At 32.9% G+C, this 16,212-nt stretch overlaps 1 protein-coding gene across 1 annotated transcript; it reads right to left on the bottom strand.

Annotated features, from left to right (window-relative positions):
- Positions 1-4,885: 4,885 nt before the first annotated feature.
- Positions 4,886-10,955, bottom strand: LOC115970678 (serine/threonine-protein phosphatase 6 regulatory ankyrin repeat subunit B-like). Its single transcript, XM_031090270.1, has 6 exons — positions 10,571-10,955; positions 10,274-10,423; positions 9,704-9,832; positions 9,160-9,245; positions 7,535-7,861; positions 4,886-5,512 (listed from the first exon to the last, which is right to left on the bottom strand). Exons 1-6 carry the CDS (start codon positions 10,953-10,955, stop codon positions 4,886-4,888), a joined length of 1,704 nt encoding a protein of 567 aa, XP_030946130.1.
- Positions 10,956-16,212: the final 5,257 nt, after the last annotated feature.

Below are 16,212 nucleotides of genomic sequence, written 5' to 3'. Positions count from 1 at the left end.
TATAGTTTTTGGCTTGTTTTTAGGCCATTGTGGATCCTCTGTGCATGATAGAAATACTATTGTTTTATATTAGAGTTTCAAGTCAAGTCTACATTCCATGAACTAAGCCTAAAAAAAAAAAAAAAAAATTCTCATTAAAAACCCATTTTTTATCGGGTTGGGTTATAATTCAAATCAAATACAACTAGATTTTATAGAGCCCAACAATCAATTTATGCCACATGCATGCTACCACATGACCTTAGTATAATTAAATAAATAAATAAAAACCTCAAAAACAAAACCTGAATTAAACTAAAATCCTATCAATGCATTTGTGAAAAAAAATTTAATTTCACTTTTGTTGTAATTTTAGAGAAAAATGGTGGATCAGGCTGATAAAGTGAGTGAATTTGACCGTTTCTTTTTGCTCTCATTGTTTGATATGTGATTTGTAAAATTTGAGCCTCACCATACCTGGTCCTAGAGGTTCCCCCCACCCAGCGGATTTTTGGTTCCGTCCCTACACGGCTACACCTCCATCTTTGACAGATCCTTGCATTCCAATATTACGAAACTCAATACAAAAATTGGAATTCAATTAAAATTTAAGCAAAATTGAAAAATTTACTATCTAAGTTTCACTATAATTCATTTTAGGCTTCTAACTTTTTTTTATCAATTAAATCCTTTAAGTTTCATAATATATTCAATCAAGGCCTCTCATTAGCCCCTGTTGAACTAATCCATTAAACACACGCAAAATGGCATCATTTTGGTAATTTCAAAATATTTAATAAAAAAAATTACTATTTAATTCTTACTTCAAAATTAAAAAAAAAAGTTAATTTAAATATTTTTTAATTTAATAAAAAACCCAAAAACTAAAACCCACTGTCTATATTTTTGAGTTTATGAAGGTGGCAGAGATATTGGTGGTCTTAGGAAAGGGGTGCAGGGATATAGTGAGATAGAGTGTAGTGAGAGAAGGCTCCTACATGAGTAATGCTATTACCACAAACTAATTTACAATATTTTTACAAATTATTGTTATAAGAGCATCCACTGATGTGGATGCAAACTTTCCATCTATTTTGCGCAAAAAAAAAAAAAAAAAAAAAAAAAACTATTTTTTCTATTTTACACACCAATTTTTACAAAATGTCTACATCAGTTTATATATTCTACACATTTGCTCAATAAAATATTCATTCTTTTATAATTTTTTATTATTCTCTCTCTCACTGCCTCTCTCTCTCACAGACCTAATCTGAAACCCATCTCTCCCTCACTTCCTTTCTAGGTCTTACCCAGCACTCGATTCTCCCCGAAAAATTCAAATATAGGCCAATTTACGAGTTTTCTGAAATGGGTTTTCATAGAAATGGTGAAATTTTGTCACATGAGGAGTTTACTGGGAGGCCAAGTTTTGGGTTTAATGGCTTTTTTTGTTCCAAAGGGTATGCAAGTGTTGCTGAGGCTGAGGCTGAGGCTGAGGCGGCTTCGTTTATAGATGTTGAGGAGGATATTTTAGCTGGGGAGGAGGTTCAAGAATTGTTGCAAGAGATGAATAACGAGGAGAAGAGGTAGGTTGAGTATAAGTGGAGGAGGCGGCGGACTATGATGAGGGGAATGGGGCAAGGGAAGTATCAGATGCTAAGGAGGAGGTAGGTGAGGATTGAGACCGAGGTTTGGGAACAGGTGGCTAAAGGAGTATAAGGAGCTATTGATGGACATGTGTGAGTAGAAGCTAGAAAAAATGATAACAACGAAGAGCAACCAGAGACATGAGAGAGAAAAAATTAATAAAATAATAAATGCAAATGCTATATTGCATATATGCACGGTTACTGTAGCAATGGTGCATTTATGCATATTTTTATACCCATTAATGTGAGTGTTTTTTTGGCCAAAATATGTAAAATGAAAGATTTTATGTATTTTGCAAGATTTTGGATCCACCGATGTAAATGCTCTAACCAATTCTTACTAGTTTTTAACTGAGTCTACTACTAATATCACTCTTTTACTTATTAATAACTACTCACTTAATTCGTAAAAAAGTTGGTGACTCACATTTTCGCCTCTGCATTGCTAGAAAGTTGGGAAAGGGTTTGTATTTGTGGAAAAGAATTGGATTGCCTTTTTGTGAGAGAATCAAACCCAAACCTCTCTAAGGTAATAATGTAGAGAGTAAGGGAGTTCTATCATTGAACCTACAATCCCAAGGTAGCAGAAACACGGGTTGTCAAGGCAATTAGATGGGAAAAGCCAGCTAGAAGGGAGGTGAAACTTAACACTGACGGATCCTCCTTGGGTAATCCTGGGTTGGTAGGTGGTGGGGGTCTAATACGGGATGAGAACGATGACTGGATTGTGGGTTTTACTAGAAACATAGGCATCACCACCAGTTTTCAAGCTGAGTTATGGGCCATTCGTGATGGTTTTTCGCTGTGTGTTGATAGGAAATTTTCTGCTGTTTAAGTTGATTTAGATGCTAAGTCTGTCATTGATGTTCTGACTTCCCCTTCTTGCTCTAACAATTTGATTTACCCTTTGGTGGATGATTGTAGGCTGTTGGCTACCCAAATTTCTCAGATCAGATTTAATCATTGTTATAGGGAAGCAAATAGAAGCACCGATAAGCTAGCTAGGCTGGGAGAAGTCCAAGATAGTTGTTTTGAGATTTTTGCCCGTCCGCCTGTGGACGTAGTTAGAACTTTTAAGTCTGAGTTAGATGGTTTGTACTTGAACAGGGCGTGCCCTGAGACTTTGTTTCTGTTTAGTTGCTGCAATGAACTTTTTTACCAAAAAAAAAAAAAGAAGAAAAAGAAGAAGAGAGAATTGGTCACAAGCTTAGGTTCTTCAATCATCAAATAGTACCTGCTCAAAGATGAGCACCCTTTGCACTCCTGACTAGTCATCTTCTTTGTCTCCTTTGTTGCTTTTGGAGGTAATTGAAAAGAAGAAGTGCTTTTCAGTTTCCAATACTAACATTTTTGTTTTTGGTTTAATTTCGGATCTTAGAAGGTGGAATGTTTTTTGGTTCTATTATTTGGGGCAAAAGAACTTGGATTTGATAGTTGATTGTGAGTTTTAGTTTCTAGTTTTTTTTTAAAAAAACTTAATGGTTTTTAAATTTTGAAATAATAAAAAAATAATAATTTGAAATCACCAAAATTTTATTTAATAAATATTTTGAAATGATCAAAATAACAAAGTTTTAGGTGTATCTAATGGATCAAATTAACAGAGTTTAATGAAAGGTCTTGATTGGATATTTTTGAAACTTAAGAGGACACATAAACAAAAACAAAATTAAAAGACTAAAATGAATTATGATGAAATTTAAAGAATAGGTTTTGCATTTCTGCCTAGAATTTAAAATGAGGAAATACTACCTTGCACGGGTCCTGTCTGTAATATAAGCTTGATTCTGTCGGTCAATGGGCTGGTGGGCTTTGGGCCTGTTTGATTTATTATCCAAACAAAAATGCCCTTAACATTAAACCTTATGGTGTGAGTGATTTGTTAGGCATGAAGGAATAGTCACTGACTAGCTCTCAACCACATATTAAGGAGGTGTTTGGTAGAATAATTTGAGAATTATTGTTTAGAATTTTTTGAAATGTATGTGAATGAAAAAATATGTAAAAAAGTGATTAATATTGTTTAAAATGTGAAAATGTGAGTATGAACTCAATCACCAAACACAGCCCTTAAACTCAAAATTACCCATCAGCCCAAAATACCCATTTCACATTGCTGACTAACAACAAATACCCATCTGCAAATCACCCAGGCAAGTAGAAAGAAAAGCTAATCTTGAAGCTAAACTTCCTTCGTCGTAGATCTACACTGGGATGTGCTTTTATTTTTTAGTTCATCGTTATCATCCATGGCTCTGAAGCATCACCAACATCATCTTAGCACCTAAAAAAAAAAAAAAACTCTAATGGATCTCAAATCTCAACCTCCAAAGCAACGATATGGTCCTTTCTTAAATTCATCTCTGCTCTTGGCTTAGTAGTTAAAAATGAGTGATGAAATGGGAAAAAATTGTGATTAACGGTGGGAAAAGAGAAAGTTAAGAGTATATTGGGCATCGGCCGAAATTTGTTTACCGGCCAATATACACTGGAACTTGCCGAAATGAATGAAACAGGCCAGAATAGACCGGAATTTGGTCCAAGGTAGAACAGAGAGGTGCTTCGTGCCGGGTAGCTAACTGGTATGAAATTTTCCAATCGTTCTAGTTGGAAAGGTACCGAATCAATAACAATGCTACTGACTAGAAATTTACCAAAACACAAAAAAAAAAAATAAATAAATAATAATAATAATAATAATAATAGAAGAATAACTATTTGTATTTTAATACTTGATTTTAAATTGAAATATTATAAAACTATACAAAATTAACAAACTGTAATAGGTCAAAATAATATGTTAAAATAGATCGATAACAAAATATTTCATTTTATTGGACAAACCGAAACAAATCCAAAATGGTATTCATAACTTTGGTTTTAACTTGCTTCAGAATGAAAGCTGCCCTTTATTCTCATCAAGCCCCACAATTCTCTTCTCCTTTCTTTCGACTAAGCCAAACAGAATCCTAACCCTTGTTCCACAGTATGTTAATGTCGCCTCCATGGATTTCCAAATCTAAAAGAGGATGATGAGATTGAAATCAGCAAGGTAAAAGCAAAATGGTTCTACTTTATCTCCTTTGGCAGTTGCAGAACATCTCACCAGTATTAATTAAGAAGAAACTTAATTCAATAGATCACACACACGGTACAAGTTGATTATCATAGGAAATAAATAAATGACTTTATCGATATTAAATCTGACTCATCAGTACTAGGTCTTGAATAAGATAGGAAGGAACATTAATTTTTACTTAATGTTTAATATGAAAACCAGCTGGAGTTATCATTTGGTGATGATGTGGCACTCTTTTGAAGATAGCCCATGTCAAATGAAAGTATAGTGGAAACCCTGATATAGCAAAGCATATTAGCAGCAGCACTGCCCATGAATATGCTGGAAAAGCTGCAGATTTCAGATTTTGTCTTAGAATGAAGAAGTGTGCTGCAGAAAAACATATCGCGGTAGATGCTATAGACACATAGAATGCTGTTAAAGCGAACAAAAGCTTCATTGGTAGGGTGCTACGAAAACTGCTTTCTTTGTTCCCGGAAGTGAGGATTGCAAGGAACATGATCATCGCTAACAGTGAAGAATAGAAGGATATATAGGATGAGATGGCGAAAATATTAAATGCCAGTTGTTTTTCGAGGCGGGGATTGCCTTTTTCATCCAGCTCACCAGGGACGGTGGTTGACATGTTAAAGGCAACAGTGACAAAGAGACCTGCTACAATTGAGCATGCATTCGATGTGTCACTTAGCCACTTCCCACCCTCTTCGACAAGAAGTTTATGCGTATCCATGAAAACGTCCCCTGGAGTTTTGCCATCTTTGTTGGGGAGATGAAGGAAGCCTCGTGGCATGGACTTCATTATGTGCTGTATTCATTAAGACCAAAGGAAACAATGACAACAACAATAACAAAAGAATAATGGCTATTAAGAATTTGGAATTTAATCAAGAAATTTATAAAATTAAAAAAAATGGAATTTTTAATTTTTTTTTTCTCGGGCTATTGTATATAATAGTGGGGTAGCCCACCAAAATTTGAAACACCTTCCTAGCTGTTGTTGCATGGATTCAAGGTTCGAATCCAAAAACTTTTTTCTCGACCATAGGATCATTAATTAACAAGGTTATGAATTCAAGTCCGACATAGTTCTCCCACGATTCTAATCTACATTTCTAGCTTTGAAATGATGTGACTAATATTAAAAGGAATGATAAAAAGTATGGTGGTTGGTTTCTCCTAGTGTTGTGCCTGAGTTGAAAGGTTAATGACTTAGTAATGGCCATTAATCAGCTCATAAAGGTGCTTGTAACAGCCATGAAGCGGTTCATAAAAGACGCCTATAATGACTTTGTAATTGTTGCTTATTGCCAACTTAAATAAAAGATTTATGTTTGATTTAAATGTGCTTACGATTGTCCATATATCATTTGATCGCTACACGTTAATATATATATATATATATATATATATATATGTATAATGGTTAATTATTTCATTGTATCTAAGGTGTGAGTAATTGAATTTTGAACATTAGACTTAGAAACTTTATATTTAAAGCCAAGTCCTAATACAACCAAATTTTTGGAACAATCCTAGAAGGGAGAATGACTCAATGACCAGGAAAGGTTATCAATTGGCTCCTAAAGTTGCATTATTGCTCAAGTTTTTTCCAGGCTAATGTTTAATGCTGCAAGAGATTTGAATACAATACCATGTGTTACAATTTAGTAATTTCTCATTAGCCCTAAGCACGTACCAACGATGTTCGTGATATATGACACTAGCCATGTCAATAAGTTTTGTTTTTAAATGACCTGAATTCTTCAACTAATTTTAACTTGGATTTAATACCACTAACATTTGACTCTTTTTGACTATTGACTAGCCTACTGATTGTTGAATTTTGATCATTGACTTTGATTGGTTGACTTTTTCAATCGAGTCTATTATGCATTGCTTTTTGTTTTGTTTTGCTTTTTTGTGTGCATAAATTTTGATTTTGGGCTGTTTCTTATATAAGACTTAAAAATACTCAAATTGACTGATTTGAGTCTTGTATATGTGAATTTTGCCAATCTGCTTATAAATTTAAATCATATTGTGTCAAATCCATCGATTCTCAAAAAAAAATCTATCATCCATCCAATCTAGTCACTTTCAAGGCATCATTGAAGGGATCTTCCTAAGCTTTTATTTCAAACTTAAGGTATCATCTAGCTTCTATCTTGACAATGATCGAGGGGAATTATTAAAAATAATAATTATAATCTTTACTATTACTAGGATATACCCATGTGTTACACACGACTTTACTCGAAATTGTTAAAATTGTATTAACAATTAGTGAGCCACTTGGTAAGTTTTGCAACATTCAAAAAAATTTAAATTCATTTAAATTATTTTGTGTAAACTATTCATGTAATACATACACATATTAAGACACTTGGCACAGGCTTTAATAATTTTTTTTGCTGATAATGTTTCAATTGTTTATTTTAGATTAAACTCAACTATCAATAATTTAATCAAAATTATTATGTATGTATAAAACTCAAATAATAAAGTTTTATGTAAAGTAAATTATTGAGAAAAAAAAATAATGAGAATGTAAGCACTTGGTACATAGAAAGGTTTGTTACTTCATCTTTTTTTTTTTTTTGAGAGGAAGTTTGTTACTTCATCTAACCACGGTTTTTAGGAGTCAACTTTTGTTATATGATTTAATGGCTCAAGAGACTCAATTTAGTGTAATGTCCAATTAAGGCTAATCCTAATTACTAGTTTCTATATATATCCTACTTAAGATTAGTTGTAAACATGAATTAATAATAGTATTACTTATTTATCAAAAAAAATAAACAAAAGAAGGGTGCACTTTGGTTCATACCTCATACCACTTGATCTCCCATTGCATTTGCAATGCAGCCCCAGGAATTAGGCCCGTCTTCAGCTCTATTTGTTTGGCTGCAAGGTGTAATGCGCTATTCCCGCGGTTATCCAGTTTATGAAACATACTCTCTATCCGTAAATGTCTCTTGCAGAATAGCTCATATACTTGTGTTTGTCTGTACTCGGCTGCCAGCATTACTATATTTTTTCCTTCGCTCGTTTCGTCATGGATAGCCATTGGAAACCTGCGTAGTATTCGCTCAACCATTTCTATGATTCCATTTTTTGCTGCAGACAGTATGGGTGTCTCTTTGTCTACCTGTGGCTGTTTATGATCCTTCGAAACATCACTATCGGAATTAATAAAACTTTTTTTTTGATGGGAAGAATTAATAAAACTTAAGTCTTCATCTTCATCATATCTAGTTAGCCAAGGGTCCCTCCCTCCGTCGAAGTAGTGCTCTACGCTTATATGTCTGATACAAAGTTTCATGATCTTATTGGACAATCTGTGCGTCTCTTTTATCTTCTTTATTTCCCCTGATTCTCAGAACCACATAACATAATATATATTATGAGCAACCAAATAAATTAATGTAAATATAGTTACATGAACACAGGGATGGAACAAAGATTTTAATTCAGGGGCCAAAGTGCAAATTTTTTTTATGCAAACTAGTACAATCTATTTAGTATCAACAATCTTCTCAAAAAAGAAAAAATTTAGTATTAATATAAAAAAGGCTAATTATAATACTAGTTTTACGAAGGTTAAAACTTAGACATAGTTACTTAATGCATATATTAGATCTCTAATTAAATTCAAACATATAATTGCATTTAATGAGTTTGGCTTACTTTCAATATTTTTTTTAAAAAAATAATATCTTTTTATTTTAATAAGAAACTGACACATTACACACTAACTAAATAATATCTTTATTATGCTCACTTCATGTGGACACACATCTATGTGGAAATCGTGACTTCAAGTTTTGTTTTCAATGCAATTTTTATGTGTGGTAAATGTGTGTGCAACAAATAGTGTGTAATAAGCACTACTCATAACAAATATTTCCCATTATGATTTTCCTATTTACAAATGGAGATACAGAAAATAAGGCAAGGCTAGAAGGTGAAAATGATGGTATACCAAATCCAAGAATGCGCTCTATTCCTCTGCAAACAAATGTGATAATCATAAAGGGGGCGCAGCAATATTTCCAAAATGAATAATGCTTCTGATCTTCACTTTGGGATCCTTCAAAGAATGAAATTAGATTATTATAATGTGCAAATAGTAAGATTCATTAGTAGATTTAGCCTGCCTTTGGATATAGTTTTTGTTGAAGTTGTACCTAAAAATAGATAGGCTTTAAAAAATATAAATAAACAAATAAGTTAAGAACTTATTTTTAAAAAAAAGAATAGAATTTTATGGGCATAAAGGTAAATTGGATATGTAAGATTTAGCATACGCAATATTAGAAGGGCATTAAAGTATCCAACCCAAAAAATTAATAGGCGGAGAGGACCAACTTGGACATAATCCTTTAGTGGATCTTGAATCCAACCGATGCAAGATTCTTTAGCAATTAGAACACACTTGTTACAATTGCACACCTCACCTTCATGTCTCAATTTGAGAGTAACATTCGATCTTTCAGGATTCTCTTCATCTGCTTTTTTGCCTTTGTCACATACTTTTCCTATAATAACCACTAGAGATTAGGAAAGAAATTAGGAAACTAGCTTCGCAATGTTATGTGACGAAATGCACACATAATTAAATTTAGAAAAAAGAGAGGCTTTCCATTGGTTTTGGATTTTGTGCATGTGTCAAAGTTTTTGTTGCGTAGAAAACTAGGAGACTCCAAATGAGAAACTAACTAATATAACATACACAGACGCTATTTAACCTTAAAAAACTTAAGTTTATAAACTTAAACTAGTTATATTATATTATCCACTTATTCATTCCTACTAAAATAATAATAAAAAAAACAATTTATTCCTTCCAATTGTCATGAAGAAACTTCGGTTGCCTTGACTTGCCATAATTTCATGTTCGATTATTTGTTTAAAGTGAACATTTTTTTTTTTTTTGACCAGATATTTTAAGTGACTTTAATTAGTTATTCTTAATGTAAAATTTTATTTCACTTACCAACTGGAATTATGGTCCACCTCCACAGCAATTGAATGAAGCTGAAGCATGTTTGGTAGTTCTCCGGAAATTTGTGTTCACGCCTTTTAAGACTTGTATCGATTTTTTTAGGCACATCAACTGGTGTCCCTGTGAAAAAACAACGGAGGATAATGACATTTAATGCTGTATGACATAAAAAAGTCGAAGGCATCCTTTGAAGAAAATGATGTGTAGGCGTATATTTTAACAAATGTAAGACGTACATTAATGTAGACAAATTATTAGGCGTGCCAGTTGCACCTAACAATCTCTCGTGGAATGTATTGAACAACTTGGATTTCAACAACTAAGAGCATTCTCTTTATCAATTTCTTTATTTTTATATGCGAATTATGTTAGGATTACAATTTTTGCCATATTTTTTATCACAATTTGTTTATATGGTAAGTTGTGAGTGATGAAATAAAAATAGAAAATACATGAGTTTATTACTCTATCACTCACAACTCACTATATGGATAAATTGGGGTAAAAATTGTGGCCTAGCGTTACTCTTTATAAGCAGCTTGACAATTTAGTAACACTTACAATAATAAACGATCTTGCTCCACCATCCAAGGTGACAACCACTTCGGAAGGCAGAAGGCTTCTCTGCTAAGAGATGGATCGGCAATATTCCATTCTCATCCACACAAATCGCAAGTTCTCCGTGTAAGAGAAGTATCCGATATGCCAAATCTGTCAACCACAATGTTTAAAATATGGTTTAGCAAGTATTCAATAACCAGTATTCAAACATGTAGAAACTATTGGTTTAAACAATAATTTATTAAATTAAATTATCTGATAGGCATGAAGTGAATTTCAACAAATTAAAATGCTCACCCCAATACTCCCTTTTGATGGCACAGTGTAGAATTGTCTCACCATCTTCTTTTCTATAGTAGGATGTGCCTAGGTGGCTTTCACAGATGGAATGGAGGTGAAAGAAAATTTCTGTTCTACCAAGCAGAGCAGCCAAGAAGAGAGGGCTCTTACCCTCCTTGTTAAGTTCATTCCCCATTGATGGCTCAGCTTCAGCAATGCAGATACACGTCCTCAGACTCCCTGTTGATGCTGCCACATGCAAAGGGGTATTCCCTTGATCGTTTTTATATTTTAGAGCATTCTCGAACTCTTTTTTGTTAGCATGAATTATTTTTAAAAGTTCCTCAACAATATCTTCTGAGCCGTGGGCGATAGCTACATGCAAGGCTGTTTCCCTTAACATCGCTATCACCTTGTGAGCCCGATCAAAATTTTCCCGATATATGTCGACAACGTCAGACCACTGCCGGGACCTGATTTTTTTGTATAAGTGTTTTTCGAAATTGATATTTTTTTCCAAAGGATCGGTAATTTCGAAATTTTCAAGAGCAGTTGAAGGACTACACATCCCTGGAGAATATACTTCTAATTAACGCAAAAGGTATGTTTGTGGAGCTCACGATACCTGAAATTTCAAATTTCTATCAATTTTTATACTATCAAGTATCAACAGAGCCCTATGATGTTGCCACAGGGAAAAAAAGAAAAAGAAGAAAAAGAAACGAAGAAGGAAAAGAGAAAGAAATAAGAGAAAAGAAAAGGTGGATAATTATTCCATGCCGGGAACTTGGTAGTGATACCACATGTTTTGTGGATCTAGACAGCAAAGAACCAAATATTCTTTTAGTGCTAATAAATATCTCTTATTCAAGAAAAAAAAAAATCCATACTAATTAACATTAAAAGCAAAAGAAAATCAACATTAAAAAAATCAAGTGCACACAGTTATGATTGTATTAAGATATAGTAATTGATATTGGACTCGCCTTATCATTCTCTATTTATTTTTAATTTCCTTATTAGTATTTTTGAATTTCTATAATCTATATCTGTTCGAAGTTCCAACTTCTAAATCCTATCTTTTTTTTTTTTTTTTTTTTTTTGAGAATCTTTTAAATCCTATCTTGTGCTATCAAATATATAGACAGAATAAATAAAAAAATAAAAATAAAAACTACAATATTGTGTCTTTGTAAGAGTGACATTTCATTCAACCTACTGTTTTTCAATCAATTAGAGCCTTGCCTTGAAAAAGAGAAAGACTAAAGAGGGAACATTAACAACTTAAATGAGAAAGCATTCACGGGATCATCAATTGTGCATAGTTCATGCTTTAAGGCATGCAATAACTGTAGAAATGCCAACGTTGTTACGTTATGTACATCAGTTCCAACCAAAAAAAAAAAAAAATGTAGTGTCCAACAAGGACAATCCTGCCAGACCAGAATAACCAAATATAGCGAATAGAAGGTCTGAGAATCCGTGTCCGACACCAAATATGAGAGAACCAGTTAAACCCCATCATAGAAAACCACAGGATATACTACTGAGAATCACGACCTCAGTTTGATGAAATTTTTCACTCCTCCGAAGATGGTTACAGCCGTAACCTAATATTCAGTACTGCCACGGTGAAGGATGGCTGAAATTAAGGAAATACGAAAAAAAGTAATAAATAACTTTCTTTTTATTTTTTGACAATTGAAAAGGTTATCAATATTGATATCAGTTCTATATAAGGAGTGACTCCAATATAATATTGATAACGTACAATAACTATTATGATATGGACAAAGTTCCATTACAAAATTGATATTTAAAAAAAAAAAAAAAATGCAAAATTGGTTATAGTCTAAGGCTACAAAATTGGTTATAGTCAATAAATTTTTATTGGAGGTGAATTTTGAGAAATCCACAATTGGATTACATCTTCTTCTTATATCCTCCATGCTTGCAAAATTTCTAAAAAATTAAAAATTAATAGCTATGGCATCAATAAATTATTTAAATTGCAAGTTTTTATAATTAAAATTATACATAATATATAAACTTATAGATTATATAGTAAATAATATCCAATTGACACAAAATTTGGCATGTATATTAAGAGTATGTAGAACATGCAATTCAATGGTTCAATTTTCAAAATATGTAGTAACATTTATTTTATTAGTAAAGTTGTAGTTTTACGCTGCAAGAAGTTTTATAGCTAAACTTTGTCCTTATGATATTATCAATATCTAGTGTCTACCTTACTGTTTCTCCCAAAAAAAAAAAAAAAGAGATAGTTAGAAAAACCCTTTCCCCTAAGTTCCAAGCACTTTGTGTATGGGAAGATACCAATTTAGCCACAAGGCCCTTGGCAACAACCAAAAAAAAAAAAAAAAATCAATATCTAGTTACTTTCTATAATTAAGCATTGGATCTAGTGTAATGAATTGCTTCAACAAGAATAAACCCTGACTAGGGTGGTCTTTTTGTCAAAAAATTATTGTATACTTTGGGAGTACTATACATGTGTACTTTCTACTCTCACATGAATTGTGAGTCTTACCATAAATTTAATTAGTGAGACTTTCAGTTATGTGAGATGGGAGAGTATGCATTTATAGTACTCCATGAATATCCAATAATTACTCCCCTTTGTCAACATTTGAACAAGAACTTGGCCTTTTCTTTTATTTATACCTTAAAAGAGAAAAAGAAAAAGAAAAAGAAAAAGAAAAAGGAGGAACTAGAAGTCTAGAACCTTGCCTTAAAAAAAGAGAGGGGAGGGGGAACATAAAGGAAAAAAGGAAAAGAAGAAATATGTGAACTTAAATGGGAATACACGCGATGCTAGTGGTGCATTAATTAGTTTAAGAAAAGAATAGGCTAATTAATGATTTGTACCTTTAACGCAAAAAAAAAATAATAATAATAATAAATAAATAAAAATAATAATAAATCAATGACTTGTATAAATATTCCTTTGTTACCCTTTCCTAAAAGCATTCATTCTTAGCGGTAGATTTAGGATTTGACTTTATCATAATAAACTCTTTATACACAAGTCAGTCCACTACGGTCCTAATTGGTCTACTCCGGTCTATTTTATCTATTTCGGTCATATTCGGTCCATTTTGTTCACTTTAGTATTATTCAGTCCATTTGTCTTATTCAGTCCATTTGATCCTATTCAGTTCACTTTAGTTCTATTGGGTCCACTTTGGTCCTATTCGGTTCATTCTGTCTTATTCGCTCCACTTTGGTTCTATTTTAGTCCACTTTGGTCTTATTTGATCCACTTTGGTCCTATTCGGTCCACTTCGGTCATATTTGGTCCATTCTGTTCACTTTGGTTTTATTCGATCTTATTTAGGGTGAGTTTGGTTCAGCTTTTTAAAAGTAGACTTTTTCTAAAAAGTGGAGTTTTGAAAAAGTGCATAATGAAAAAGTACTTTTCCAAAAAGCTAAGTGTTTGGTAAAAACTATTAAAAAGTGCTTTTTGAAAAAACAGAGTTTTTGGTTAGTACTTATAAAAATAGCGGTTTGAGTGATAAATTGCTACAAAGGACAATGTATATGTAAAGTATTGTGAAAATACTTTCTAATTTTTTTTTTATAAACTTTCTAAAAAATTATTTTAAAAAGAACTTTCAAAGTTTCTAAAAAAATTATTTTTTTCTCACCAATATTAACTAATAATAACCTACCACTTAAGATTTATTGTGAAAATATTGTGATAGTATTTCTCAATTTTAATTTCTCATTCTTTATTTTATTTTTCCCTTATTTCTTTACTCTTTTTTTTCATCCATATTTCCATTTTTTTTTTTTTTTACTTTTTTTCTCTCTTTTTTTCTCCTTTACACATGTACCCTTTTTTTCCCCCTACCACTTCCTCCAGAACATTCCACTTTTTTTTTTTTTTTCTTTTTCCTTCTTTCCCTTTTTCCCTTTCCTCTTCCTCCAAAACGTTCCCCTTTATTTTTTCCTTTTTTTCTTTTTTTTTTTCTTTTTTTCCTTCTTTCCCCTTTTTCCCTACCACTCCTCTATAACGTTCCCACTTTTTTTTTTCCTTATTTCCCCTTTTTCCCTACCACTTCCTCCAGAATGTTCCAGTTGTCGCAGAACTCTCTCTCTCTCTCTCTCTCTCTCTCTCTCTCTTTTGACAATTCAAAAGCTACAAGGAAGAGAGAAGATGATGATGATGATGATGATGATTGAAACATAAGGAAATCCCTCATCTCTCTCCTTAATTCTCAAATCCCTTAAAAGTCTCTGCCACCATTGGGTTTGTATTTGATTTTGATTTTGGGTTTGGGTTATGGGTTTTCAATTGATGGTTTAATTTTGAGTTGATTTTCTGTGGATTTTGGGTTTGATTTTGAGTTGATTTTGTTTTGAGTTGATTTTGAGTTGGGTTTGGGATGGGTTTTCCAATGAGGTTTGAGTTGATTTTAAGTTGTTTTGTGTTGATTTTGAGTTATTTTTGGTTTGATTTTGTGTTTGGATTATCAAATGTTGAAATGGATTTTGTTGATTTTGTTGGCTATGGTGGTAGATCGGTGATAGTTGGGTGGTGCTGTGTTTGTAGCAGCACGAATAGGGCAGAGTAGAGAGAATAGGCATGAGAACTGAGGAAATTAACATGATTTATTGATGGGTAATTTGGTAATTTTTCGAAGAGTCCAATGGATAGGTGAGAACGAGCATGAACTTTTTCTAAAATGGACCTCCAGAGCTCCTTTATGGCTTGCGCGTTCATAGCGTTGATCCAAAACGCAACTTTTTCCAAAAAGTTGCGTTTTATGCTGAACCAAACGAGCTTTCCACTCCAGCTTTCTTCAAAATAGGCTTTTTGGGATAAAAACGTTGAAACAAACAGGCTCTTAGTCCACTTTAGTTCTATTCAGTCTAATTTGGTCTTATTCGGTCCAATTTAGTCCAATTTGGTCCTTTTAGGTTTTATTTGGTCCTCTTTAATCTTATTCGATCCAATTTGGTCCTACTCAATCCAATTGGTTCTATTTAGTCCATTTTGGTCTTATTTAGTCCTCTTCGATCTATTCTCTGCACTTCGGTCATATTCAGTTCATTTTGTCCACTTTGGTCATATTCAGTCATATTTGGTCCACTTTGGATTTAGATGGTCCTATTTGGTCCACTTTAGTTCTATTCAATCCAATTGGTCTTATTCAGTCCAATTTAGTCCTGTTCAATCCACTTAGGTTTATTTGGTCCTATTTAGTCCACCTTGGTCCTATTTGGACCTATTCAGTCATATCTGGTCCATTTTGGTCCTATTTGATCAAGTTGGTTCTATTTGGTCCATTTATGGTTATCCAGTCCTCTTTGGTCTTATTCAGTCCTTTTTGGTCCATTCTATCCACTTCGGCCCATTTTATACACTTTGGTCCTATTAGGTTTTATTTGGTCTACTTTAGTCCTATTTGGTCCATTTGGTCTTATTTTGTCCACATCAGTCTTATTCAGTCCATTATGTCTACTTTGATCCTATTCAGTCCATTCAGTCTTATTCGGTCCTATTTGGTCTTATTTTGTCCACCTCAGTCCTATTTGGTCCATTTTGGTCAATTTCGATCCATGTGGTCTAATTCAGTCCATTATAGTCCATTTCGATCCTTTCAGTACATTCGGTCCATTTTTGTGCACTT

Source organism: Quercus lobata, chromosome 12, assembly GCF_001633185.2.
Source record: "Quercus lobata isolate SW786 chromosome 12, ValleyOak3.0 Primary Assembly, whole genome shotgun sequence".
Lineage (NCBI taxonomy): Eukaryota > Viridiplantae > Streptophyta > Magnoliopsida > Fagales > Fagaceae > Quercus > Quercus lobata.
This window is presented reverse-complemented; position numbering and strand designations above follow the sequence as displayed.

Coding starts and splice junctions, on each gene's coding strand:
- LOC115970678 (XM_031090270.1), bottom strand. CDS start 10,955: ATGTTAAGGGAAACAGCCTTGCATGTAGCTATCGCCCACGGCTCAGAA. Junction 7,862..9,159: donor AATTGAGACATGAAGGTGAG/GTGTGCAATTGT, acceptor GATCATAAACAG/CCACAGGTAGACAAAGAGAC. Junction 5,513..7,534: donor GGGAGATCAAGTGGTATGAG/GTATGAACCAAA, acceptor TAATGAATACAG/CACATAATGAAGTCCATGCC.